The sequence below is a fragment of the Arachis hypogaea genome, chromosome 7, assembly GCF_003086295.3.
Source record: "Arachis hypogaea cultivar Tifrunner chromosome 7, arahy.Tifrunner.gnm2.J5K5, whole genome shotgun sequence".
Classification (NCBI taxonomy): Eukaryota; Viridiplantae; Streptophyta; class Magnoliopsida; order Fabales; family Fabaceae; genus Arachis; species Arachis hypogaea.
This window is the reverse complement of record NC_092042.1, coordinates 26,793,291-26,820,397: the sequence shown is the minus strand read 5'-3', so window position 1 is coordinate 26,820,397 and position 27,107 is coordinate 26,793,291. Positions and strand designations below refer to the sequence as shown.

The 27,107-nt window shown below is 33.1% G+C and overlaps 1 protein-coding gene across 1 annotated transcript; it reads left to right on the top strand.

Moving 5' to 3' along the window:
- The first annotated feature begins 1,995 nt into the window (after positions 1–1,995).
- LOC112702863 (U-box domain-containing protein 45) lies at positions 1,996–5,250 on the top strand. The gene is made up of 2 exons (XM_025754069.2): positions 1,996–2,688; positions 4,220–5,250. Exons 1-2 carry the CDS (start codon positions 2,249–2,251, stop codon positions 5,046–5,048), a joined length of 1,269 nt encoding a protein of 422 aa, XP_025609854.1. The 5' UTR covers positions 1,996–2,248; the 3' UTR covers positions 5,049–5,250.
- Positions 5,251–27,107: the final 21,857 nt, after the last annotated feature.

Sequence of the window (27,107 nt, the reverse complement as noted above, 5' to 3'; positions counted from 1 at the left end):
ATTATCAGCCATATATTCTTTGTTGACAACTCTATATTATTTAGTAAAGCTACAGATCTGACATGTCATTATATCTATTACAAGAATATAGCCAAGTTAACGGTTAGATTGGTAACCTGAATAAGTCGCCGGTGTTCTTTAACCAAAATACCCCCGAGTATGTATAGGTGGCCCTAACTTAGCTCCTACAGGTTTTTTATGTTGGTTAACAAGATAAATATCTTAGTCTCTTTACGATTGTAAACAATTTGAAACAAGACACATTCAGATATATTGAAGATAAGGTCTCAAAAAAGTTTCAAGTGTGAAAAAAATCAATGCTATTCACGAGTAGAAGGGAGGTTCTAGTTAAAGCAATCGGTACTGCTATTCATATCTACACCTTAAGTTGCTTTAAACTCTCTGATATTATAATAAAAAATATTTAAAAAATTGATATAATTCTAGTGGGTTCAAAAGAATTCTATGTCAGGATAAAAGTTAGAGAGAATTAAACTTTAAAGATCTGAAAGTATTCAACTTAGGTATGTAGGAAAATAAGATTGAAGACTAATTTCTAGGACAAACTCTCTAGTTTATAAAGTACTTAGAAGTAAGTACTTTTCTTTCTCATCATTTATGAAAGTCTAGCTAAAAACTAATTTATCCTAAGAATGGAGAAGTATCTTCGAAGGTTGTAGAGTTCTGAAAAAACGTTTGAAATGATAAGTAAGTAGGGATAATCTAATTCCTATTTATGAAGAAGTGTGGAGTCATAATACCAGCATAATCTAAAGACCTTAATAATTGTCTCTTATCCAGAATCTTCAATAGGTTTCACACTTACTTCAGACTAATAGTCACTGCAATTCATTACTTATTAATGCCTACTTCTCCTTTTAAACTCTTTGTTTGGAAAGCTATTTATGGAGACCTTCTGATAAATCAGTGTGTTCAAGCTAGAATCTCCAATTTTTCAGTCATATGTCTTAAATGCAAGAATATCCCAGAATCAATCATGCACTGCTTAATTAATTGTCTACAGGCAACAAAGGTTTGATAAGATTTGGGAATAATGAACATACCCACGGCAGAATTGGATTTCTGACAGTATTAGAAGAGCACGGTGTTATGTTTGCTATTAAAAGTTCAAATCCCGATAGAAATTCATAATTACAATAACTTTATGGAAGATCTGGTCTAGTTCTAATTAACTAATCTTTGAGAAGAAGATGTAGCCACAAAAAATAGTTGCAACAGTAAAAAGTCTTATTACTGAACTCTTTAATATTTTTTTCCAAAAGCGAACATATTATGTTGGTCCTTTTAGTTTTGCGAAATTTTTAATTAGGTTCTTGTACTTTTTTTCCTTTTAATTGAGTCCTTGTACCATTCTTTTTAATTGAGTTTCTACACTTTTTTTCCTTTTATTTGGGTCCCTGCACCAATTTTTTTTAGTTGGGTCTCTATAAAATTAAGCCAATTATTACTAAGAGAGACTTAATTGAAAAAAATTGGTGCAGAGATCCAATTAAAAAAAAAGTATAGGAACCTAATTAAAAATTTTGCGAAACTATAAGGACCAACAAAATAATTAAACATTTACCTTTCTTATTTTAATATTTTTTTAATGTATATTTTTAGTATTTATCACTTTTTATTATTGTTGTCCAAGTTGAACCACTATTTTTGTTTAGAAATTAATAAAAAATCAAGTCATGAGATAATGACATTTATATTTAAATTTGACTCTTTTAATATATAAATTCAAATTTAGGTTATAACTCAACTCTCAAATTCATCCGCTTAGTTTCATCAAGCAGATTCTATTCATGAATTATTGTCTCATTCTCAGCATTATATACACAAACTAAGAAAAGTATTAGAAATATCTTTAAATAAATTAAATTAAAATATAGTATAACATTAACATTATCGTTCTTAATAATTTCTTTTCAGTTTTCACACTTGCTTTTTACTAATCTATCTTATGTTATCCGCACACGCTAATTTAATATGGAAATTTATTTTTACATAACTATTTAAAACAGAAATTTATTTTGGACAAAAATTTTGGATATTTGTTCCTTTTTTTTTTGTAAAAAGGAAAAAAAAATAGTAGTGTGTGAGAGGCTGAGAGCCTATCCGAGTCCGACTAATATTATTGATGGGAGAAAAAAAAAATCAGAACAAAACCCGGAATTGGGAGCAACGAAAGCACCGCATCTCTGGACATTGAACTATTGGCGAGAAAGAGGCTGAGAGAGAGATGGGCGTGGGAGAGACCACAAAACTCGAACCTGAACCCGAACCCGAACCGAAAGATGTTCACCGCCACCAAGAAGAGGAAGAAGAAGACGACGACGACGTGGAAGAAGAAGACGAAGGCTTGTCCGACACAAGAACAGCGATAGCATTGGGTCTGTCAGCGAAGGGGAAAGGGCAGAGGCAGAGGCAGCAGCAGCAGGAGTGCGCGGTGGTCCAGCAGGTGTCGGACAAGCTGGTGAGCGGCAGCCTTCAGTGGAAGATAGAAGCAGCCAGAGAGATCCGTAAGCTCGTCAGGAAATCGCCTTCGTCCTCTAAGACGAGGTCCAGGCTGGGCGCGGCTGGAGTGGTCCAGCCTCTCGTCTTCATGCTGTCGTCATCCAACCCCGATGCCCGTTACTCCTCCCTCCTCGCTCTCCTCAACCTCGCCGTCCGCAACGAACGGTAACTAATCTGTAACTAACTCATCCCTCTCTCTGCAACATGTTTATGCTTTGTGTTATTGTGTAGTGTGCGAGTCTGAGGAAACTAGTTGGAATCTGATGTAGTGCTTCGATTTGGTTACTGTTAATTATTTTAATATCTTGTTTCTTTTGTGTATGTGTTTAAGTGGAGTTTTAGGTGGAATGGACAAAATTTAAGAAAAAGGAATTTCTGAGACCAATCCAAAAGGGAAGAAAAAAGTGGAAACTAAAAAAGAAGAGAAGAGTGTGTGTGTGAAAGAAAAGGAGCAAAGATGAAAGAGGAATTTGGTGGAATTAGGCATTCTTTTTTTTCTGGAATCCATTATTAGGGTCATGAGTTCCTGCTTCTTACACTAACTAGAGCTAAACCGAACCTCATTAAAAATAAATGTAGTTCTGCTCTAACCAAATTGTAACATGCTTTGCACCTATAAATCAGCACCATAACCATAGGAAACCTAACTATAGAATAACATGTAGAATGGATGTGGAACATAAAGGGGTAGCCCAGTGCAAAAGCATCCCATGTTAAGGTAGGATCCGGAGAAGGGCCGCACCATAAAGGTGTAATATAGGCAGCCTGATAATTGCATCGATGAATGGGACAGAGATAATGGCTTCGGCTCATGATGATGTCTTGAACTCACTAATTTTGTCAAAATGAAGGCACTATTTTACTAATAAATCTTCACAAAATCTAGTTGATAAATAATTCCACACACTGAAATTATTTTTACCTGCACTCTTTCTCTTGGGTCTGCTTAATGTTGCTCCTCTGTCCTCTAACCTCGATGATAAAAGATTGTGATCGGTTGATACATCTGGATTGTATAATTGTAAATCTTATTTCCAATTTGTATCTAAATGCTCAATCACAACCCTTTTTCTCGATTTTCTACCCAAAAACTATAAAAGTCAGTGCAGTATGTTTGCTTGCTGATTCTTTTGTACATTTTGCTTGTCATTTGGTTGTATGGAACTATGGGTGATTACTTACTACCTTTGTTAGTACAGAGAGAGATTTAAGGTTCATGTTTAGGTGTGAAATTGGTTGAGTTTACTCAATATTGTTAACTTGTGAATCTCATCCCAGTGTAAACTGTAATGGGTGGGATTACTTTCTCTGTGGTTATGATAAAGATGCTAGTCATGTTCTGTTTTTTATTAAAGTATATTAATCTTATAGTGATACTGTGCTGGCAATTGAGACAATTGTCATTATATAATCCAACAGTAGTGCTTTTATATATCTTTGAACAACGTTGCTTGGTCTCGTTATGCATATATCAATTGGGTTATTTTGGTTTCGATTTCAACTTTAAAAAGTTGCATGTGTACTGGGTATGTTGAGCATAACAACCATAAGGCATGTTCCACTATCTCTAATATTACATGTGTGAATTTATGGTTTTGGCTGATTCTCTTCACTCTTCACTATATATATATATATCATTTTTAAATTCCATGAGTCATGCAACTCATAAGTATGGATGTTTATTTTGATTTGTTAGAAACAAGGTCAAAATAGTGACAGCTGGTGCTATCCCTCCTCTGGTGGAACTCCTCAAAACGCAAAATAGTAGTATAAGGGAATTAGCGACAGCGGCAATCTTGTCACTCTCAGCTGCAGCTCCCAATAAGCCCATAATTGTTGCTTCTGGAGCTGCGCCTCTGCTTGTTAAGATCCTCAACTCTGGAAGTGTTCAAGGCAGAGTTGATGCCGTTACAGCCCTCTATAATCTCTCCACCATCATCAAGAAGAATTCTACTGAACTCCTTAATGCTAGTGCTGTTTCTCCTCTCATCAACCTCCTTAAAGAGTGCAAGAAATACTCCAAGTTTGCCGAGAAAGCTACTGCGCTACTCGAAATTCTCTCCAACTTTGAAGAGGGACGAACCGCAATCTCAGTTGCAGATGGCGGGATTTTAACCTTAGTAGAGACAGTTGAAGATGGATCACTAGTCAGCACACAACATGCTGTTGGAGCTCTGCTGTCATTGTGTCTAAGCTGCCGAGACAAATACCGGGAACTTATCCTCAAAGAAGGAGCAATCCCAGGTTTGTTACGGCTTACAGTGGAGGGCACATCAGAAGCACAAGATAGAGCACGTGTGCTTCTGGATTTGCTTAGAGATTCTCCCCCGGAAAGAAGACTAGCCTCCTCGGTTTTGGAGAAAATTGTTTATGACATCGCTGAACGCGTAGATGGAGCAGACAAAGCTGCTGAAACAGCTAAAAGGTTATTACAAGACATGGTTCAGAGGAGTATGGAACAAAGCTTGAACTGCATTCAGCATAGAGCAGCATCTTGTAATCCTTCTGTGATTCCTTCCACTTGATGCATACTCTTTTTTCCTTACAACTCAACAAGCAACTAAGAAATGAGTTTTAATCTGTATATATCTAGTTTTAATCTTGCTCTGCATAGCTAGTCCAGTGATGTTTACAAAGGCTAACTTGGGTTTAATCTATTGACCTCATCACTCATAATTTGGTTGTACACCTTGACCTCCATAATGGAAATGTGCACATCTTCAAGCAGTTTGTTCTTTTACCTCAGTTCTTAATTCTTATATATAGAAGTTAGAGCAGCACTGATAAAAAGAAGAACAACACTCAAATAACTTTTGTTTTTTTTTTTATTTCTTTCAATTACAAAAATATGTGTTCATGTATCTGTTCCAAAATGTTTCTATTTCTTACTTTTCTAACCTTCGAATATTTTAGTTACTTCTTGTCTTTAATTCTTTATATTAATTTGTTACAAGCACTTCGTGCCTAAAGGTTAAAGAGGGGAAGAAAACCTTATAAAAAAAATTGTGTAAAATGAATATGAGTAAATAGTCATTTTGGCATATATAAAATTTCGAGTTTGATAAAATAATATTCAAAAGATGGTAATGACAAATTGATTTTCAAAAAATATATTCTATTTAATAAAATGATTCAAATATTTAGTCAATGATTAATTTATTCAGTCAACAGTTAAATTTTAAGAAAATTACCAATTCTTCACTTTCATCATCATCACCCTCATCGATTTAATTCCACTCGTTAGTTTGGCCATCACATCTATCTGTCATTACTCATCCCATTGCCTCCCATTCACTGATATCATCATCATCATCACTACCAGCACCATTGTACCAAACATTGTCACTACCTCAACCCCAACCACCACCTCCCCAACCTCTACTGCGAAATGACCAACTCTAATCCTTTTATCACCGTCATTAACATCCAAAAACATAATCAACAACAATAATAGATCAAAAAACATAAATTGAGAAGATAACTAGTTGCACAAAGAACATTTTCTAATGGAAAAATCTTGAAGCACTATCTATGTTGGTGATTTGGATAAGTTAGCTAGTTATAATTTTTGACTTAGTCAAAGAACAAATTATATATTATAAACAAGATAATAAGGTTCAAGTAACTTCATAAAGTTATAAGATTCAAGTTGATATTTTATCAACTTGTCATACAACTTGATAAAGTTGAATGACTTGTGACATTTGTTATTGGATGCCAAATTTCTTTTTATAAGAAGGGTAAAGTATATTTTTTGTCTTTAAAGTTTGTCAAAAATATTAAAAATTCTTAAATTTTATTTTGTTTTAATTTTGTTTTTGAAGTTTTCGATTGGCATCAAATATACTTTTGACAGCTAAATTTTCATAAAGTTTAGGACCAATCTAACAATAAGAAATGACATCTATGTCTGATTTGTTTGTGTTGAAGGTTGGTGAAATTGTTGCTAAATTAATCATAAATTTGACTGTCAATGATATATTTGATACAAAACGAAAACTTTTGAGACAAAATTGAAACAAAATAAAATTTAGGAGTATTTTTAAAATTTTTAACAAATTTCAAGGACAAAAAATATACTTTATCCTTATAAGAATTAGTGGGAGAAAATTAAAGAGAAAATTAGTAAGATACAAAAGAGTATTCGAACTTCATATATTTTTGAGAGATTGTAATATTTGCCACTTAGTCATACCATTTTCATTATTACTTAAATCATCTGATAAAGTTCCATTCGCTTCTCATAAACAAATTTTAGTGTTATTCTACCTCGTTAGCTCAGGTATCCCAACACTAGTATTAGAGTTTCAAGTTCTTAATTTTTCGCTGCAAAGTGGCAACTTACTGTTAGAAATATGGCCACAATACCTAATAGCCAGAAATTCAGTTTGAGACGTGGAGGCATCAGTTGCATCTGCAAATTAAAAAGACACGATGATGTTGCTGCATCACAAAATAGGCCACAAATCAGAACATGGTCTAAGGATCTTTCATAACATAATTTCTTTCTAGAGCTCAAATTGGTGAATCTACCATTAAGTGAGAACTACAGGACAAGCAAGCAGTATAAATTGAAGTTTGAAAGTTCTAATGACAGAAATAAGTATATAGTAGACTTGATTCATTCTAATGTTCGGAATCACCAAAATTATCTCTAGAAGCAAAATATTTTGTCTCTTTTATAGATGATTACTCAAAAAGATTGTGAGTGTTCTCCATCAAGAAGAAGTCATATATGTTTCCATTATTCAAGAAGTAAAAAACACGAATAGAGCTTGAAATCGAAAAGAAAATCAAGTGCTTGAGGAAAGACAATGGAAGAGAATATACTAATGGGGATTCTATTGCATTTTGCAAGCATAAAATTTTTAGAAATCATTTACAATTGCTTATACAGTTCAACAAAATGGTGTACCAGAAATAATTAATAGAATTATTCTAGAAAGAATTCAATCTATGTTGCAGATTACAGGATTAGCAAAGTCTTTCTAGACAAAAATAATAAATCTAGCTTGCTAGTGATTAACCAATCTGCAATTGGTTAAAAATGTAAATAGTGATGGGACAAGATAACACACCCAATTTTTCTCTTTTTTACATGTGTTTGAATTTCATGTTTACGTATATCCAAAACGTATATCTTCTTTGGTTATGCTAACAAGAATTGTGGCTATTCTTTTAGTTTTAAAGCAAAAAATTGTGACTACAAGTAGTAACAAATGCTAGAACATAAGATTGTTAAACAGACAACTTGATAAGCACAAAGAAGGCTTTCTAAATGAAAAATCTTGAAGCACTTTAGAGATGATTTCGGTAAGCTAGTTAGTTGCAATTTTTGATTTAGTCAAAAGACAAACCGTATGTTATAAATAAGAAAGATATAAGGTTCAGATAATTTGATAAAGTTGTACAAGATGATAAGATTCGAGTTGATATTTTATCAACTTGTCATATAACTTGATAAAATTAAACAATTTGTCATATAACTTGATAAAATTGAACAAATTATAATTTATTTGTTTCTCTTATTACTAATTTTAGCAAACTATATATTGGTGATTGGTGCACGAAATTGTAATCTCAATGACGCCAACAACTTGGTACGCACAATTGTAATCTCAACTCTTTTTCACAACTTCGCACAACTAACCAGCAAGTGCACTGGGTCATCCAAGTAATAAATCTTACGTGAGTAAGGGTCGATCCCACGGAGATTGTCGGCTTGAAGCAAGCTATGGTCATCTTGTAAATCTCAGTCAGACGGATTCAAATGGTTATGGAGTTTTGAAAATTAAAATATAAATAAACATAAAATAAAGATAGAGATACTTATGTAATTCATTGGTGGAAATTTCAGATAAGCGTATGGAGATGCGTTATTCCTTCTGAATCTCTGCTTTCCTATTGCCTTCATCCAATTCTTCATACTCCTTTCCATGGCAAGCTGTATGTTCGGGTATCACCGTTGTCAATGGCTACCTCCCGTCCTCTCAGTGAAAATGGTCCAGCAACGGGTTACGTAGGGCTAATCATCTGTCGGTTCTCACTTGTGTTGGAATAGGATCCAGTGATCCTTTTGCGTCTGTCACTACGTCCAACAGTCATGAGTTTGAAGCCCATCACAGTCATCTCATCCCAGATCCTACTCGGAATACCACAGACAAGGTTTAGACTTTCTGGATCTCAAGAATGCTGCCAATTGATTCTAACTTATACCACGAAGACTTTGATCTCAAGGAATTGAAGGCTCTGTTGTTAGGAGAGGCAATCAAACACACAGACCAGGAATCCAAGAGATACACACTCTAGCTTTCGCAGGTAGAACGAAAGTGTTTGTCAGGCACGCGTTCATAAGTGAAAATGGTGATGAGTGTCACGGATCATCACATTCATCAGATTGAAGTGCGAGTGAACATCTTAGAATAAGAATAAGTTTGAATTGAATAGAAAATAGTAGTAATTGCATTAATACTCGAGGAACAGCAGAGCTCCACACCTTAATCTATGGTGTGTAGAAACTCCATCGTTGAAAATACATAAGTGATAATAGTCCAGACATGGCCGTGAGGCCAGTCCCCAATGTCTAAAGACTAAAAATGATCTCAAAGATATTCCAAAAGATCGTCCAAAGAGGATCTAAGGATAATCCAAAGATGTGAGTACAATAGTAAAATGTTCTATTTATACTAAACTAGTTACTAGGGTTACAGAAATAAGTAAATGATGCAGAAATCTACTTCCGGACCCATTTGGTGTGTGCTTGGGCTGAGCATTGAAACTTTTGTATGTAGAGACTTGTCTTGGAGTTAAACGCCAGTTTGCAGCCTGTTTTGGGCGTTTAACTCTAGCTTGTAACCTGTTTCTGGCGTTTAACGCCAGAATAGAGCAGGAAGTTGGCATTTGAACACCAGTTTGCGTCATCAAAACTCGCGCAAAGTATGGACTATTATATATGTCTGAAAAGTCCTGAATGTCTACTTTCCAACGCAATTGAGAGCGCCCCATTTGGATTTCTGTAGCTCTAAAAAATTCATTTTGAGTGCAAGGAGGTCAGAATCCAACAGCATCAGTAGTCATTTTTCAGCCTTTGAATCAGATTTTTGCTCAGGTCCCTCAATTTCAGTCATAAAATACCTTAAATCATAAAAAAACATACAAACTCATAGTAATGTTCAGAAATGTGAGTTTTGCTTAAAAGCTACTAAAAATCTAATAAAAACTACTTAAAACATACTAAAAACTATCTAAAAACAATACCAAAAAGCATATAAATTATCCGCTCATCAGTGATTAAGACATTTGCAACTGAATGATAATTTTTTTATAAGAATTAGTGAGAGAAAGTTAGAGAAAAAATTAGTAAAGTTTTTTGTATATATAATTTTTTTCTACGAATATTTATAATATACAAGAGAGTATTACAAACTTTATATTTTGAGAGATTGTAATATTTGCCAATTAGTCATCTCATTTTTATTATTACCTAAATTATTTGGTTAAGTTCTATCTATTTTTCATCTATAAATTTTAGTTGTATTATTTAATCTTATTAATTCAGATAATCCAACACTGGTATCAGAGCTTTAGTTTTTTAATCTTCCATTGTAAATAGGTAAATTGGTGTTAGAAATATGATCACAATATTTAAAATTTAGAAATTTAATTCAAGACATGAAGATATTGGTTGCATATGCAAATTCAGAAGACACGACGATATTGTTGCATCATAAAATATACCACAAGTCACAACATATCTACATATTCTTTAGAATATAATCTCCTTTCAAGGTTCAAATTGGTAAAGAACCTAATCTCCTTCCAAGGCTCAAATTAGTGAATCTACCATTCAATAAGTATTAGGTGATAAGTGAGCAGCATACATTGAAGTTTGAAAGATCTATTGATAGAAGAAAGCGCACAGTAGATTTAATTCGTTCTAATAGATGGGAATCACTAAAATTATCACTCAAGGTAAAGTATTTTGTCTCTTTCACATATGATTGCTCAAGAAAATTATGGATATTCCCTATCAAAAAGAAGTCATGTATTTTATAGCATTTTACCACACATTGCTTAAGTCATAAATCAAAGGTGGTTAGATATTACAACACCTAAAAGAAATATATATATATATATATATATATATATATATATATATATATAGAGAGAGAGAGAGAGAGAGAGAGAGAGAATAACATCATAATTAGGAGCCCTTGAAGAAAATTAAAACATTGAATGACCGATACTCACACATGGAAATCGTTAATATGAGTGAACGTCATATACCAAAGCAGAATGTATATATATACATAGGTTTCAAAATAAGATACATAATAATCACTAGTCTCGACCTGCGAAGACAAGGTCGACTAGAAAATATTACAAAACCAGAAGTATAAAATACAATCATGTTTCTCCAAAATAAAACCTCTAAGAGGGATGTACAATAATATTTTTAAAAATGGAGAATAAAACTATGTGTAAATAGATCTCAACAAAAGAGAAGTCTTCTTCGCTTGCCACAAGGAATTCCTACACACTCAACGAGAAGCGTCACGACTTGCATATGAAAATCAACAAATTTCACAATGGGTGAGAACATGAAGGTTCTCAATAAGGTAATAATTATAAATAGAGACTATATAAAACTACATGAACCTTCTAAGCAATCTTAGTATCTAAACACACAAATTCAAGCCCAGGATTCTCTCTAGACTTTTTGCCTCTGAACAGTTTTGACATCTCACTTTATCCTTTGAAATTCAGAATGATTGGCATCTATAGAAACTCAGAATTTTGTATAGTGTTATTGATTCTCCTAGTTCAGTATGTTGATTCTTGAACACAGCTACTTTATGAGTCTTGGCCGTGGCCCTAAGCACTTTGTCTTTCAGTATTACCACCGGTACATAAATGTCACAGACACATAACTGGGTGAACCTTTTCAGATTGTAACTCAGCTTTGCTAAAGTCCCCAGTTAGAGGTGTCCAGAGTTCTTAAGCACATTCTTTTTTTGCTTTGGATCACAACTTTAACCACTTAGTCTCAAGCTTTTCACTTGGACCATCATGCCACAAGCACATGATTAGGGACAGCTTGATTTAGCCGCTTAGGCCTGGATTTTATTTCCTTGGGCCCTCATATCCATTAATGCTCAAAGTCTTGGATCCTTTTTACCCTTGCCTTTTAGTTTTAAGGGCTATTGGCTTTTTCTGCTTGCTTTTTCTTTTTGTTTCTTTCTCTTTTTTTTTTTTGCCATTTTTTCTCTTTTTTTCGCTGCTTTCTCTTGCTTCAAGAATCAATTTCATGATTTTTCAGATTATCAATAACATTTCTCTTTGTTCATCATTCTTTCAAGAGCCAACAATTTTAACATTCATAAACTTCACTATCAAAAATATGCACTGTTCAAGTATTCATTTAAAAAGCAAAAAGTATTGCCACCACATCAAAATAATTAAGCTAATTTCAAGATACAATTTAAAATCTAAGTACTTCTTGTTCTTTTATAATTAGGCGCATTTTTCATTTAAGAGAGGTGAAGGATTCATAGAATTATTCATAGCTTTAAGACATAAACACTAGACACTAATGATCATGTAATGAAGGCACATACATGGATAACACATAAAGCATCAAATTCAAAAAATGAAAAAATAGGAACAAGGAAATCAAGGAACGGGTCCACCTTAGTGATGGCGGCTAGTTCCTCCTCTTGAAGATCCAATAGAACATCTGAGCTCCTCTATGTCTCTTCCTTGCCTTTGTTGCTCCTCCCTCATAGCTCTTTGATCTTCTCTAATCTCATGGAGAATGATGGAGTGCTCTTGGTGCTCCACCCTTAGTTGGTCCATGTTGTAACTCAAGCCTTCCAAAGAGGTGTTGAGCTGCTCCCAATAGTTGTGTGGAGGAAAATGCATCCCTTGAGACCTCTTAGGGATTTTTTTATGAGGAATTTCCTCATGCTCTTGTTGAGGTTCATGAGTGGACTCTCTTGTTTGCTCCATCCTTTTCTTAGTGATGGGCTTGTCCTCTTTAATGAGGATGTCTTCTTCTATGTCAATTCCAGCCGAATTACATAGGTGACAAATGAGATGAGGAAAGGCTAACCTTGCCAAAGTGGAGGACTTGTCAGCCACCTTGTAGAGTTCTAGAGGTATGATCTCATGAACTTTCATTTCCTCCCCAATCATGATATTATGGATCATGATGGCCCGATCTACAGTCACTTCAGATCGGTTGCTAGTAGGAATGATAGAGCGTTGGATGAACTCCAACTATCCTCTAGCCACGGGCTTAAGGTCCGGTCTTCTTAATTGAACCGGCTTGCCTCTTGAGTCTCTTTTCCATTGAGCTCCTTCCACACATATGTCCATGAGGACTTGGTCCAACCTTTGATCAAAGTTGACCCTCCTAGTGTAGGGGCGTGCATTTTCTTGCATCATTGGCAAGTTGAACGCCAACCTTATATTTTTCTAACTGAAATCTAAGTATTTTCCCTAAACCATTGTAAGCCAATTCTTTGGATTCGGGTTCATACTTTGATCATGGTTCCTAGTGATCCATGCATTGGCATAAAACTCTTGAACCATTAAGATTTTGACTTGTTGAATGGGGTTGGTGAGAACTTCCCAACCTCTTCTTCGGATCTCATGTTGAATCTCTGGATACTCATTTTTCTTGAGCATGAAAGGGACCTCAGGGATCACCTTCTTCTTGGCCACAACTTTATAGAAGTGGTCTTGATGGACCTTTGAGATGAATCTCTCCATTTCCCATGACTCAGAGGTGGAAGCTTTTGCCTTCCCTTTCCTCTTTCTAGAGGTTTCTCCGGCCTTAGGTGCCATAAATGGTTATGGAAAAACAACAAGCAATATTTTTACCACACCAAACTTAAAAGGTTTGCTCGTCCTCAAGCAAAAGAAGAAAGAAAGAAGGGGGAGAAGATGAAAATGGAGGAGATGAAGGGAGAGATAGGTTCGGCCAAGGGGATATGAGAGTGTTTGTGATGTGTGAAAATGAAGGAGTGAAGAGGGATATTTATAGGAAAAGAGAGGGAGAGTGGCCGGATGGAATTGGGAGGGTTTGGGAGGGAAAAGTGTTTGAATTTGAAAGGTTAGGTAGGTGGGGTTTTTGGGGAAGAGATATGGAGGTGATTGGTGAAGAGAATATAGGGAAAATGATAGGATTTGATTGGTGAGTGTTGTTTTAAGTAGAGTGTTATAGAGATGTGTGAGGGAGAGAGAGAAAGGTGGGGTAGGTGGGGATCCTGTGGGGTCCACAGATCCTGAGGGGTCAAGGACTTCTCATCCCTGCTCCATTTAGACGTGCAAAAATGCCCTTAATGTGCAATCCTGGCATTTAACGCCAGACTGCTGCTTGTTTCTGGCGTTAAATGCCAGCTTTTATACCTTTCCTGGCGTTTAACGCCAGGTTGGTGCCCTGTTCTGGCGTTAAACGCCTGTCTGGTGCCCATTTCTGGCGTTAAACGCCCATAATGGTGCCAGACTGGGCGTTTAATGCCCATTCTGCTACTCTTACTGGCATTTAAACACCAGTAGACTTATCCTCCAGGGTGTGTTGTTTTTGAATTTGCTTTGATTTTTGCAGTTGTTTTTGTGACTCCACATGATCATCAACCTAAAGAAAACATAAAATAACATAGATAAATAAAATTGGGTTGCCTCCCAATAAGCACTTCTTTAATGTCAATAGCTTGACAGTGGGCTCTCATGGAGCCTCACAGATATTCAGAGCATGGTTGGGGCCTCCTAACACCAAAGTTAGAGTTTGGTTGTGGCCTCTCAACACCAAACTTAGAGTTTGGCTGTGGCCTCCCAACACCAAACTTATAGTTTGAATGTGGGAACTTTATTTGACTATGTATTGGGAGAAGTTTTCCATGCTTCTTCTCCATGTGTACAGAAGGAGAACCTTGAGTCTTGAATACAAGGTAGTCCTCATTCAATTGAAGGACCAACTCTCCTCTGTCAACATCAATTACAGCTTTTGCTGTGGCTAGGAAAGGTCTGCCAAGGATGATGGATTCATCCTCATCTTTCCCAGTGTCTAGGATTATGAAATTAGCAGGGATGTAAAGGCCTTCAACCGTCACTAGCACGTCCTCTACTAGTCCATAAGCCTGTTTCATTGATTTGTCTGCCATCTCTAGTGAGATTCTTGCAGCTTGAACCTCAAAGATTCTCAGTTTCTCCATTACAAAGAGTGGCATGAGGTTTATGCCTGACCCTAGGTCACACAGAGCCTTCTCAAAGGTCATGGTGCCTATGGTACAAGGTATTAAGAACCTTTCGGGATCCTCTTTCTTTTGAGGTAATGTCTGCCTAATCAAGTTATTCAGTTCATTGGTGAGCAAGGGGGGTTCATCCACCCAAGTCTCATTACCAAATAACTTGACATTCAACTTCATGATTGCTCCAAGGTACTTAGCAACTTGCTCTTCAGTAATATTCATCCTCTTTAGAGGAGGAATAGTCATCAGAGCTCATGAATGGCAGAAGTAGGTTCAATGGAATCTCTATGGTCTCTAGATGAGTCTCAGATTCCTTAGGTTCCTTAATTGGAAACTCCTTTTTGTCCAGAGGACGTCCCATGAGGTCTTCCTCACTGAGATTCACGTCATCCTCCTCCTCTCTAGGTTCGGCCACACCAAGTAAGGTTATGGCCTTGCACTCTCTTTTTGGATTCTCTTCTGTATTGCTTGGGGGAGTACTAGGAGGAGTTTCAATGACTCTTTTACTCAGCTGGCCCACTTATGCCTCCAAATTTCTAATGGAAGATCTTGTTTCATTCATGAAACTTAGAGTGGCCTTAGATAGATCAGAGACTATGTTTGCTAAGCTAGAGGGGCTCTGCTCAGAATTCTCTGTCTATTGTTGAGAGGATGATAGAAAAGGCTTGCTATTGCTAAACCTGTTTCTTCCACCATTATTAAAGCCTTGTTGATGCTTTTGTTGATTCTTCCATGAGAAATTTGAATAATTTCTCCATAAGGGATTATAGGTGTTTCCATAGGCTTCACCCATGTAATTCACCTCTACCATTGCAGGGTTCTCAGGATCATAAGCTTCTTCTTCAGAAGATGCTTCTTTAGTACTGTTGGATGCATTTTGCAAACCATTCAGACTCTGAGAAATTATATTGACCTGCTAAGTCAACATTTTGTTCTAAGCCAATATGGCATTCAAAGCATCAATTTTAAGAACTCTCTTCCTCTGAGGTGTCCCATTACTCACGGGATTCCTTTCAGAGGTGTACATGAACTGGTTATTTACAACCATTTCAATGAGTTCCTGAGCTTCTGTAGGCGTTTTCTTCAGGTGAATAGATTCACCTGCAGAATGGTCCAATGACATCTTAGACAATTCAGACAGACCATCATAGAATATATTCAGGATTGTCCATTCTGAGAGCATGTCAGAAGGATACTTTTTGGTCAGTTGGACACTTTTTGGTCAGTTGCTTGTATCTTTCCCAAGCTTCATAGAGGGATTCACCTTCTTTTTGCCTAAAGGTTTAAACATCCACTCTAAGCTTGCTCAGCTTTTGAGGAGGAAAGAATTTGGCTAAGAAAGCCGTGACCAACTTATCCCAAGAGTTTAGGCTATCTGTAGGTTGAGAGTCCAACCATGTTCTAGCTTTGTCTCTTATAGCAAAAGGGAAAAGCATAAGCTTGTAGACCTCGGGATCAACTCTATTGGTCTTAACAATATCACAGATCTGCAAGAATTCAGTTAAGAACTGAAAAGGATCTTCTGATGGAAGTCCATGAAACTTGCAATTCTATTGCATCAGAGAAACTAATTGAGGCTTTAGCTCAAAATTTTTTGCTCTAATGGCAGGGATTGAGATGCTTCTTCCATGGAAGTTGGAATTTGGTGCAGTGAAGTTACCAAGCATCTTCCTTGCATTGTTGTTGGGTTCGGCCATGTCTCCTTCTTTTTCGAGATTCTCTGTAAGGTTTTCTCTGGATTGTTGTGCTTTAGCTTCTCTTAGCTTCTTCTTCAGAGTCCTTTTAGGTTTAGGATCTGCTTCAACAAGAATGCCCTTGTCCTTGCTCCTGCTCATATGAAAAAGAAGAGAACAGAAAAGGAAGAGAAATCCTCTATGTCATAGTATAGAGATTCCTTTATGTGAGTAGAAGAGAAGAAGAATACGAATGAGGAAAGAAGGAGAAAACTTCGAACTTAGAGAGAGGGAGAGGGTTCGAATTTTTTATGAGTGGAGGAGAAGTGTTAGTAAATAAATAAAATAAATAGAAGGAGAGAGGGGAGAGTTTTCGAAAATAATTAAAAGGAAAAGAAAAATATTTTTGTTTTTATTTTAAAATTTAGTTAGAATTCGAAAATTAAGAGAGGAAATAAAATTAAAAGTTAAAACAATTAGTTAAATAAAAAAGATTTTTGAAAAAGAGGAAGGTAATTTTCGAAAATTAGAGAGAGAAGAGTAGTTAGGTGGTTTTGAAAAAGATAAGAAATAGTAAAACAAACAAAAAGTCAATTAGTTAATTGAAAAAGATTTGAAAATCAATTTTGAAAAGATAAGAAGTTAGAAAAGATTTTGAAATTGATTTTGAAAAAGATATGATTTGAAAAAGATATGATTGAAAAGATATGATTAAAAAGATATTATTGAAATTTATTTTGAAAAAGATTTAATTTTTAAAATCAGAATTAATGACTTGACTCACAAGAAATCAAAAGATATGATTTTAAAATTTAAAGTTTGAATCTTTCTTAACAAGAAAGTAACAAACTTGAAATTTTTGAATCAAAACATTAATTGTTAGTATTAATTTCGAAAATAAAAGATAAAATTAAGAAAAAGATTTTTGAAAATTAATTTTAAAGAATTTTCAAAAATAATAAAAAGAAAAAGAAAAGATTTTATTTGAAAAAGATTTTGAAAAGATAAATTTTTGAAATTTTTAGGAACTAATTTTAGAAATTTTTGACTAAGTCAACCCAAAGATTTCGAAATTTATGAGTGAAATAAGAAAAAGATATTTTTTATTTTTGAATTTTTAATGAGGAGAGAGAAAAACACAAAAATCACTCAAAACATGAAAATTTTGGATCAAAACAAATTATGCATGCAAGAACACTATGAATGTCAAGATGAATAGCAAGAACACTTTGAAGATCATGATGAATATCAAGAACTTATTTTTGAAAAATTTTCAAGAAAAGAAAAATATGCAAGACACCAAACTTAGAAATTTTTAATGCTTAGACACTAACAAACTAAAAATGCATATGAAAAACAACGTAAGACACAAAATAAGAAAATATGAAGATCAAACAAGAAGACTTGTCAAGAACAACTTGAAGATCATGAAGAATCCGATGCATGAATTTTTTTGAAAAATGCACAAATTTTAAAAACATGCAATTGACACCAAACTTAAAAACTGACACTAGACTCAAACAACAAAACACAAAATCTTTTTGGTTTTTATGATTTATTAATTTTTTTGGATTTTTTTTTTGAAAATTAATTTTGAAAAAAAGAAAAAGAAGAAAAATTTGGAAAGATTTTTGAAATTTTTTTGAAAATAAAATAAAGGTTGAAACAGAAAGAAAATTACCTAATTTGAGCAACAAGATGAACCGTCAGTTGTCCAAACTCGAACAATCCCTGGCAACGGCGCCATAAACTTTGTGCACGAAATTGTGATCTCAATGGCGCCAACAACTTGGTACACACAATTGTAATCTCAACTCTTTTTCACAACTTTACACAACTAACCAGCAAGGGCACTGGGTCGTCCAAGTAATAAACCTTACGTGAGTAAGAGTCTATCCCACGGAGATTGTCGGCTTGAAGCAAGCTATGGTCATCTTGTAAATCTCAGTCAGGCGGATTCAAATGGTTATGGAGTTTTGAAAATTAAAAGATAAATAAACATAAAATAAAGATAGAGATACTTATGTAATTCATTGGTGGAAAATTCATATAAGCGTATGGAGATGCGTTATTCCTTCTGAATCTCTGCTTTCCTACTGCCTTCATCCAATCCTTCATACTCCTTTCCATGGCAAGCTGTATGTTCGGGTATCACCGTTGTCAATGGCTACCTCCCGTCCTCTCAGTGAAAATGGTCCAGCTACGGGTTACATAGGGCAAATCATCTGTCGGTTCTCACTTGTGTAGGAATAGGATCTAGTGATCCTTTTGCGTCTGTCACTACACCCAACAGTCATGAGTTTGAAGCTCGTCACAATCATCCCATCCCAGATCTTACTCGCAATACCACAGACAAGGTTTAGACTTTCCGGATCTCAAGAATGCTGCCAATTGATTCTAGCTTATACTACGAAGACTCTGACCTCAAGGAATTGAAAGCTCTGTTGTTAGGAGAGGCATTCAAACGCATGGACAAGGAATCCAAGAGATACACACTCTAGCTTTCGCAGGTAGAATGAAAGTGTTTGTCAGGCACGCGTTCATAAGTGAGAATTGTGATGAGTGTCTCGGATCATCACATTCATCATGTTGAAGTGTGAGTGAACATCTTAGAATAAGAATAAGTTTGAATTGAATAGAAAACATTAATAATTGCATTAATACTCGAGGAACAGCAGAGCTCCACACCTTAATCTATAGTGTGTAGAAACTCTACCGTTGAAAATACATAAGTGATAATAGTCCAGGCATGGCCGTAAGGGCAGCCCCCAATTCCTAAGGACTAAAATTGATCTCAAAGATATTCCAAAAGATCGTCCAAAGAGGATCTAAGGATAATCCAAATATGTGAGTACAATAGTAAAAAGTTCTATTTATACTAAACTAGTTACTAGGGTTACAGAAATAAGTAAATGATGCAGAAATCTACTTCCAGACCCATTTGGTGTGTGCTTGGGCTGAGTATTGAAGCTTTTGTGTGTAGAGACTTGTCTTGGAGTTAAACGCCAGTTTGCAGCCTGTTTTGGGCGTTTAACTCTAGCTTGTAACCTGTTTCTGGCGTTTAACGCCAGAATAGGGCAGGAAGTTGGCGTTTGAACACCAGTTTGCGTCATCAAAACTCGCGCAAAGTATGGACTATTATATATGTCTGAAAAGTCCTGAATGTCTACTTTCCAACGCAATTGAGAGCGCCCCATTTGGATTTCTGTAGCTCTAAAAAATCCATTTCGAGTGCAAGGAGGTCAGAATCCAACAGCATCAGTAGTCATTTTTCAGCCTTTGAATCAGATTTTTGCTCAGGTCCCTCAATTTCAGTCATAAAATACCTTAAATCATAAAAAAATATACAAACTCATAGTAATGTTCAGAAATGTGAGTTTTGCTTAAAAGCTACTAAAAATCTAATAAAAACTACTTAAAACATACTAAAAACTATCTAAAAACAATACCAAAAAGCATATAAATTATCCGCTCATCAGTGATTAAGACATTTGCAACTGAATGATAATTTTTTTATAAGAATTAGTGAGAGAAAGTTAGAGAAAAAATTAGTAAAGTTTCTTGTATATATAATTTCTTTCTACGAATATTTATAATATACAAGAGAGTATTACAAACTTTATATTTTGAGAGATTGTAATATTTGCCAATTAGTCATCTCATTTTTATTATTACCTAAATTATTTGGTTAAGTTCTATCTATTTTTCATCTATAAATTTTAGTTGTATTATTTAATCTTATTAATTCAGATAATCCAACACTGGTATCAGAGCTTTAGTTTTTTAATCTTCCATTGTAAATAGGTAAATTGGTGTTAGAAATATGATCACAATATTTAAAATTTAGAAATTTAATTCAAGACATGAAGATATTGGTTGCATATGCAAATTCAGAAGACACGACGATATTGTTGCATCATAAAATATACCACAAGTCACAACATATCTACATATTCTTTAGAATATAATCTCCTTTCAAGGTTCAAATTGGTAAAGAACCTAATCTCCTTCCAAGGCTCAAATTAGTGAATCTACCAATCAGTAAGTATTAGGTGATAAGTGAGCAACATAAATTAAAGTTTGAAAGATCTATATTGATAGAAGAAAGCGCATAGTTGACTTAATTCGTTCTAATATATGGGAATCACTAAAATTATCACTCAAGGTAAAGTATTTTGTCTCTTTTACATATGATTGCTCAAGAAAATTATGGATATTCCCTATAAAAAAGAAGTCATGTATTTTATAACATTTTACCACACATTGCTTAAGTCATAAATCAAAGGGTGATTAGATATTACGACACCTAAAAGAAATATATATATATATATATATATATATATATATAGAGAGAGAGAGAGAGAGAGAGAGAGAGAGAGAGAGAGAGAGAGAGAGAGAGAGAGAGAGAGAGAGAGAGAGAGAGAGAGAGAGAGAGAGAGAGAGAGAGAGAGAGAGAGAGAGAGAGAGAGAGAGAGAGAGAGAGAGAGAGAGAGAGAGTCATTAGGAGCCCTTGAAGAAATTAAAACATTGAATGACCGATACTCACACATGGAAATCGTTAATATGAGTGAATGTCATATACCAAAACAGAATGTATATATATACATAGGTTTTAAAATAAGATACATAATAATCACTAGTCTCGACCTGCGAAGACAAGGTGGACTAGAAAATATTTCAAAACCAGAAGTATAAAATACAATCCTGTTTCTCCAAAATAAAACCTCTAAGAGGGATGTACAATAATATTTTTAAAAATGGAGAATAAAACTATGTGTAAATAGATCTCAACAAAAGATAAGTCTTCTTTGCTTGCCACAAGGAATTCCTATACACTCAACGAGAAGTGTCACGACCTGTATATGAAAATCAACAAATTTCACAACGGGTGAGAACCTGAAGGTTCCCAGTAAGGTAATAATTCTAAACAGAGACTATATAAAACTACATGAACCTTCTAAGTAATCCTAGTCTCTAAACACACAAATTCAAGCCTAGGATTCTCTCTAATCCGTTTAGGAAAAAGTATATTATAGCTACTTTAAGTTTGATATAACTCACTTAATCCTCTTACTTGTCACTTTGGCTGTGTTTGGTTCAAGTGTAGTTTGAGACATATACACAAATACATAGATATTAAAGACATAAACATAATGATACATGTATTTTTTTAATTTGTTTGATAAGTAAGCACAAGACACAACAATAAATTAACTCTTCAGAAAATGTTAACATTGTCCTTACCATAAAATATCACCACCACCATCACCATTTTTTCTCTATCATTGTTTAAACAATCATCTCCACTTTTTTACTACCATTAACAACTCTTGAACTAATAAAAAAATTAATCAAATAAAATAACCCAAGATATTTAACAAATGGTCCTAACCAACCTCTAATAAAATATAATTTATTTTTAAAAATGCAAAGAACAGTCCATCAACAAATAGTCCTAACCATTTGTCTCCAACAATACCAAAATATTCCTTCCGTCTTCAGTTTAAAGATCTACCAGCAAGGCCAGTAGCCATTGTTGTAACCATGATTTCAAAAATGATGAAAACGATGAAACTCTTGAACAAGAGAGACAAAGGTGGAAGCAAATTGAGAAAAGGAGAAGAAGAATAGCAGATCTAGAAATTAATGACATTAAAGATGATGATAAATGCGATATGGAGCAGTAATAATGGCGGATTTGGGCATAAACAAAGGTAAATACAACAAGAAGTAGAAGAGGCAGAGAAATAGGTGAAGAAGAAGAAGAATAAAAAAAAGAGATTAGGGAAATAGACAAAGATGAAAAGGAGAAAGAGAAAAATGTGTAGCTATTCTGGAAAAGAAATAGACCATGATGAAGAAAAAGAAAAAGATGGAAGTGAGGATATAGAAAAGTTCAGATTCACTGAGAAAGATGAAGTGGAAGGAGATAAAGTAGGAAGGAGGGTAATGTTAGGAATTTTATAAAATTAGTAAGGATAAAATTGTCCAAAAAATGATATAATTTATGTCCACCTTTAAAAATCAGTGTCTGACCATTGGAAGAGACACAAAATACACGTATTCCATGTATTCTTGTGTGTAACCGTGTCTTTCACTTTTTTGTGTCTTATACAACAAACAGTGGACGTGTGTCACCGTATCTATATCTTTGATAGACATGGACAGTAACCAAACGGGCCATTTATTAACGAAATTCTTAATGTGATACCAATTCTCTCACAGTTATAGACTAATAACTTTAAATCAAACAACTTACTCATTAGCATTAAACCAACGCCACCATAATATCTTTTTCATCCGTTAATCATCTCAATCTTTAACATTTATCAACTCGACAAACTTGGCCACGATTCAAATTCATAAATCTCGTCTCATCATCCATCTCGTATTTCTAGTGTCAAATTCTCAATAGAATCAAACACAATCAAAACATCCAAGTCAATTACAACAGAATGCAATTAGTTCAAGTAGTACAAGTAGCAGATAGATGAACAAGTAGGCAAACCAAACAATTATGCACATCCAAGCAATTACAAACAAATGCACACGATACATGCTGGTCTTACTGGCCATGAGCTCATATGTCGGTTAAACTAGCATAACCCGACATATCCAGTAGCTAACCCAGACATTGTCTTTCGATTGTGCATCCCAAGAGGAAAATATCTGAACTTATCACAAGCCGGTCTCAGAGGAAGAGTGCCCTGTCACCTTATAATAAGAGAGAACGTGAGCAAAACAACCCACCACATCCCTAAAAGGAGCATTCCAAGCTTATCACAAGCTGGATTTAGAGGGAGAGTGTCCTATCACTTGTCTCAGAGGGAGAGTGTCCTGTCACTTGTCTTAGAGGGAGAGTGTCCTATCACTTTCTCATTGGGAGTATCATTTTGTCTCAGAGGAAGAGTACCTTGTCACTTTCCCCACGTCATACTGTAACCATGAGCAAACGGGATGAGACCTCTGTCCCTATCGGGTGCAGACGCCAAACTAAATATGCAAGCGGGACAAAACCCACAACCTTGCCACACAAGCGGGACAAACCTCCATCTTTGTCGAGACCACAATCAGCTATTATCATTAACTTTAATCAATTTTACAAGTTATTAGATTCATTAACCCAAATTCTTTTTTAATTAATCAATTATATTTTCTTGTGAACGGAATAACACCACCATCCTCACTGTCGACGGGACGAAATTACCATCTCCACTTAATTCGGAGCAAGTAGGACAAAGCCACAATCTTTGCATCTTATCTAGGTAGGAGTTTAAAATCTTAATCCGGAACAAGTAGCACAAATTACAATCCTTACATCTTATTTAGGTGCCTCAAATCCTAACCCAAAACAAGTAGAACAAACCATAATCATTACATCTTATACAGATAATTAATCAATAATAATTAACTTTAATCAATTTCATAATTTATTAGATGAAAAGGTTCAAGTTGATATTTTATTTTTTGATAAAAAAATAATATTTTATCAGCTTGTCATATAATTTAATAAATTTAATAAAATTATATTTTATTTATTTTTTATTATTATTTTTAGCAAACTATATATAGGTAACTAAGATATTTATTATTAGATGTCAAGTATGTATAAAAATGAGTGAGTGAAAATAAAAAGAAAATTAATATGATTACTCATATGTATAATCTTTTAAAATAAATTTTCATCATATAAAAGAGAATGAATTTATTTATATATTTTGGGATATTATAATCTGTACTACAAGATCTGGACCAATAACAACTATAAAGTGTACCAAGTTTAAAGCTATGACTAAAAATAAAAGTAAAACACTTAAATAAATCAATGAGCCATCAATATTACTTAATAGTTCCAAAGTAAAAAATGTTACGTATAATGTATATATCTATATAAATCGAATTGATTTAATTCGAATTATAAATTTTGATACTAAATCGAATTAATTTGATTCGAATTAGTAGAGTTATTGGTAAATCAAAGTTATTTGATTTGAATTACTAATGATTGATTTTCATAATATAGCCCGTGAGTAATAAATTTAATCAACTAGATTCGATTTATATAAATCGAATCTAGTTGATTCGATTTACTATTGAACAACCCATATATAGTAAATCGAATCAGTTTAATTCGATTTAGTATTGATACAGATTATTGACATTTGCTACTTTAAAGTTAATATATCAATAAGGAAATATTCCCATTTGGATTCAAATAAAATATCAAAAAAATCAAAACGAATATGAATAGAAATATAATTTTTGTATTTTAGTTCAAATTCCAGAAAATCTATATTTTTATAAACTTATAAATTTAAAACGGAAAAATAAACGATTTCTAAAAATTCACTAAAAATCATTCTTTGACTCATTAGCATCTAAAGAATCATTACCGAGATTTTTTATGTTGAAAAAGTTAATATAAAATATAGCTCTCTAAGGTGGCATAGGGGTTAAAACTTAAATTTTTTTTAGAATCAGAAATAACAAATAGTTATACAATATAAAAAGACTAACTACATTTATACAATATGTAATTTAAAACTTTAAATATATTATTTCTCAAAGTTTAAATATATTTATACAATATGTAAATTTGAAACTTTAAATTTAAAGTTTCTCAAAGTTTCTCAAAATTAATTGAAAGTTTCAAATTACATATTGTATAAATATATTTAAACCTTGAGAAATGGTACATTTAAAGTTTCAAATTACATATTGTATAAATATAGTTGTCTCGGTAATAATTCTTTAGATGCTAATGAGTCAAAGAATGATTTTTAGTGAATTTTTAGAAATCATTTATTGAACTAAAACACAAAAATTGGATTCCTATTTTTATTCGTTTTGATTTTTTTAATATTTTATTTGAATCCAAATGAGAGTATTTTCTTATTGATATTTATGTTTTAAAGTTAATAAAAGTAGTAAATGTCAATAATCTTTATCAATGCTAAATCGAATTAAGCTTATTCAATTTACTATATATGGATTGTTCAATAGTAAATCGAATCTAGTTTATTCGATTTACTACTCATTGACTATATTTCGAATATCAATCCTTGGTAATTCGAATCAAATAACTTCGATTTAGTACCAGAATGTGTAATTCGAATTAAACCAATTCGATTTACATAAATATATGCATTAGGACATTTATGTAACGTTTTTTATTTTAGAACTATTGAGTAATATTAGTAGCTCCTTAGTTTATTTATTTAGGTGTTTTATCCTAAAAATAATATATGAAACCTATGAAAAAGAAACGGATTTGTGTTAAGAATTAAGATGTATTTTGACTAGAAAAGAAATTAAATATTGTAATATTTGTCTCTTAATTATATTATTATTTTTATTATTATTTAAATTATTTAGTTTAATTTTATCTATTTTTTATGTACAAATTTTAATTGCGTTATTCGGTGTGCATAATCTAACAATCTCTATATTCTCTTAGCCACTTTGTTTCATTTCCAATATATAAGGAAAAAAAACTTAAGAAAAAAACCTCTACAGAAAAAGTAAGTTTGAGAATAGAATTCTTGAAAGGGATAGATGCGCTTAAATAAAACTCAATACTGTAACAGATTAGTCCTTGACCTGTTAAGTTGAGAGATATTATAAAAAACTAAAAAAAATTCGATATTCTCTAAAAGAGAGACTATGATTGATTTGGCGAGGAGTTTGAAAAACATATTTATAAAATTGAGCACATCTCAAATGCACATCATTTGAAATATGTGTAAACTCATCTAGGTAGAGATGGATTTACTTGGATCGTACTGGAGGCATTTGTTCTTATTATAATTTAAATTTTTTTTAAATAATAATAATAATAATAATAATAATAATAATAATAACAATAATAATAATAATTTTATTATTTATTCAGTTATTTTCATTAAATTATTAAATTTGATATTTAACTTTTGATATTTATAGTCAATTTAAGAATTTTATATTAGATGTTATTATAATGATCAATTCTCAAATTTAAATGAAATTACTGTTCTTTTTTAAAAATTAACTCGAAAGAATATTATTTATCTATTGGTGTTTTCTTATTTGAAATTAGATTTAATTTTCTTTACAATAACTACACTAATTAAATGAATTTTTTCAATTATAAATATCATTAAGATCAGAACTAATTATATAAAAGGTGAATTTTTAAATAATTATTTAACAATATATATATATATATATATATATATATATATATATATATAAAAAGACATTTTAATTATATTGTCAAGAAAAAAAATTATTCAAACTTTTTAAAATATAAAAATATAGAATTCTAAATTATATGTGATTAATTAAATTATTATTTTAGTGTTTTAATTTATAATTAGATATTTTAAAGATTAATTATATTTTATAATAACAAAATATAATTATAATAACAATTATGTTACATATACATAAAAAATAAGGGTTAATAGTCAAATTGATTCCTGAGAGATAAGTCATTCTTTAAAATCGTCTCCGAATAATTTTTTTAATCAAATTAGTCCCCATATAATTTAAAATCAATCGCGTTGGTCCTTCTGTCAATGGATTAACAGATTCCGTTAACATTTGGCTACGTGGATGTTAAGTTACTAACAGTGACATTAAAACGATGTCGTTTTGATTATTATAAGTCTCTGGTTCA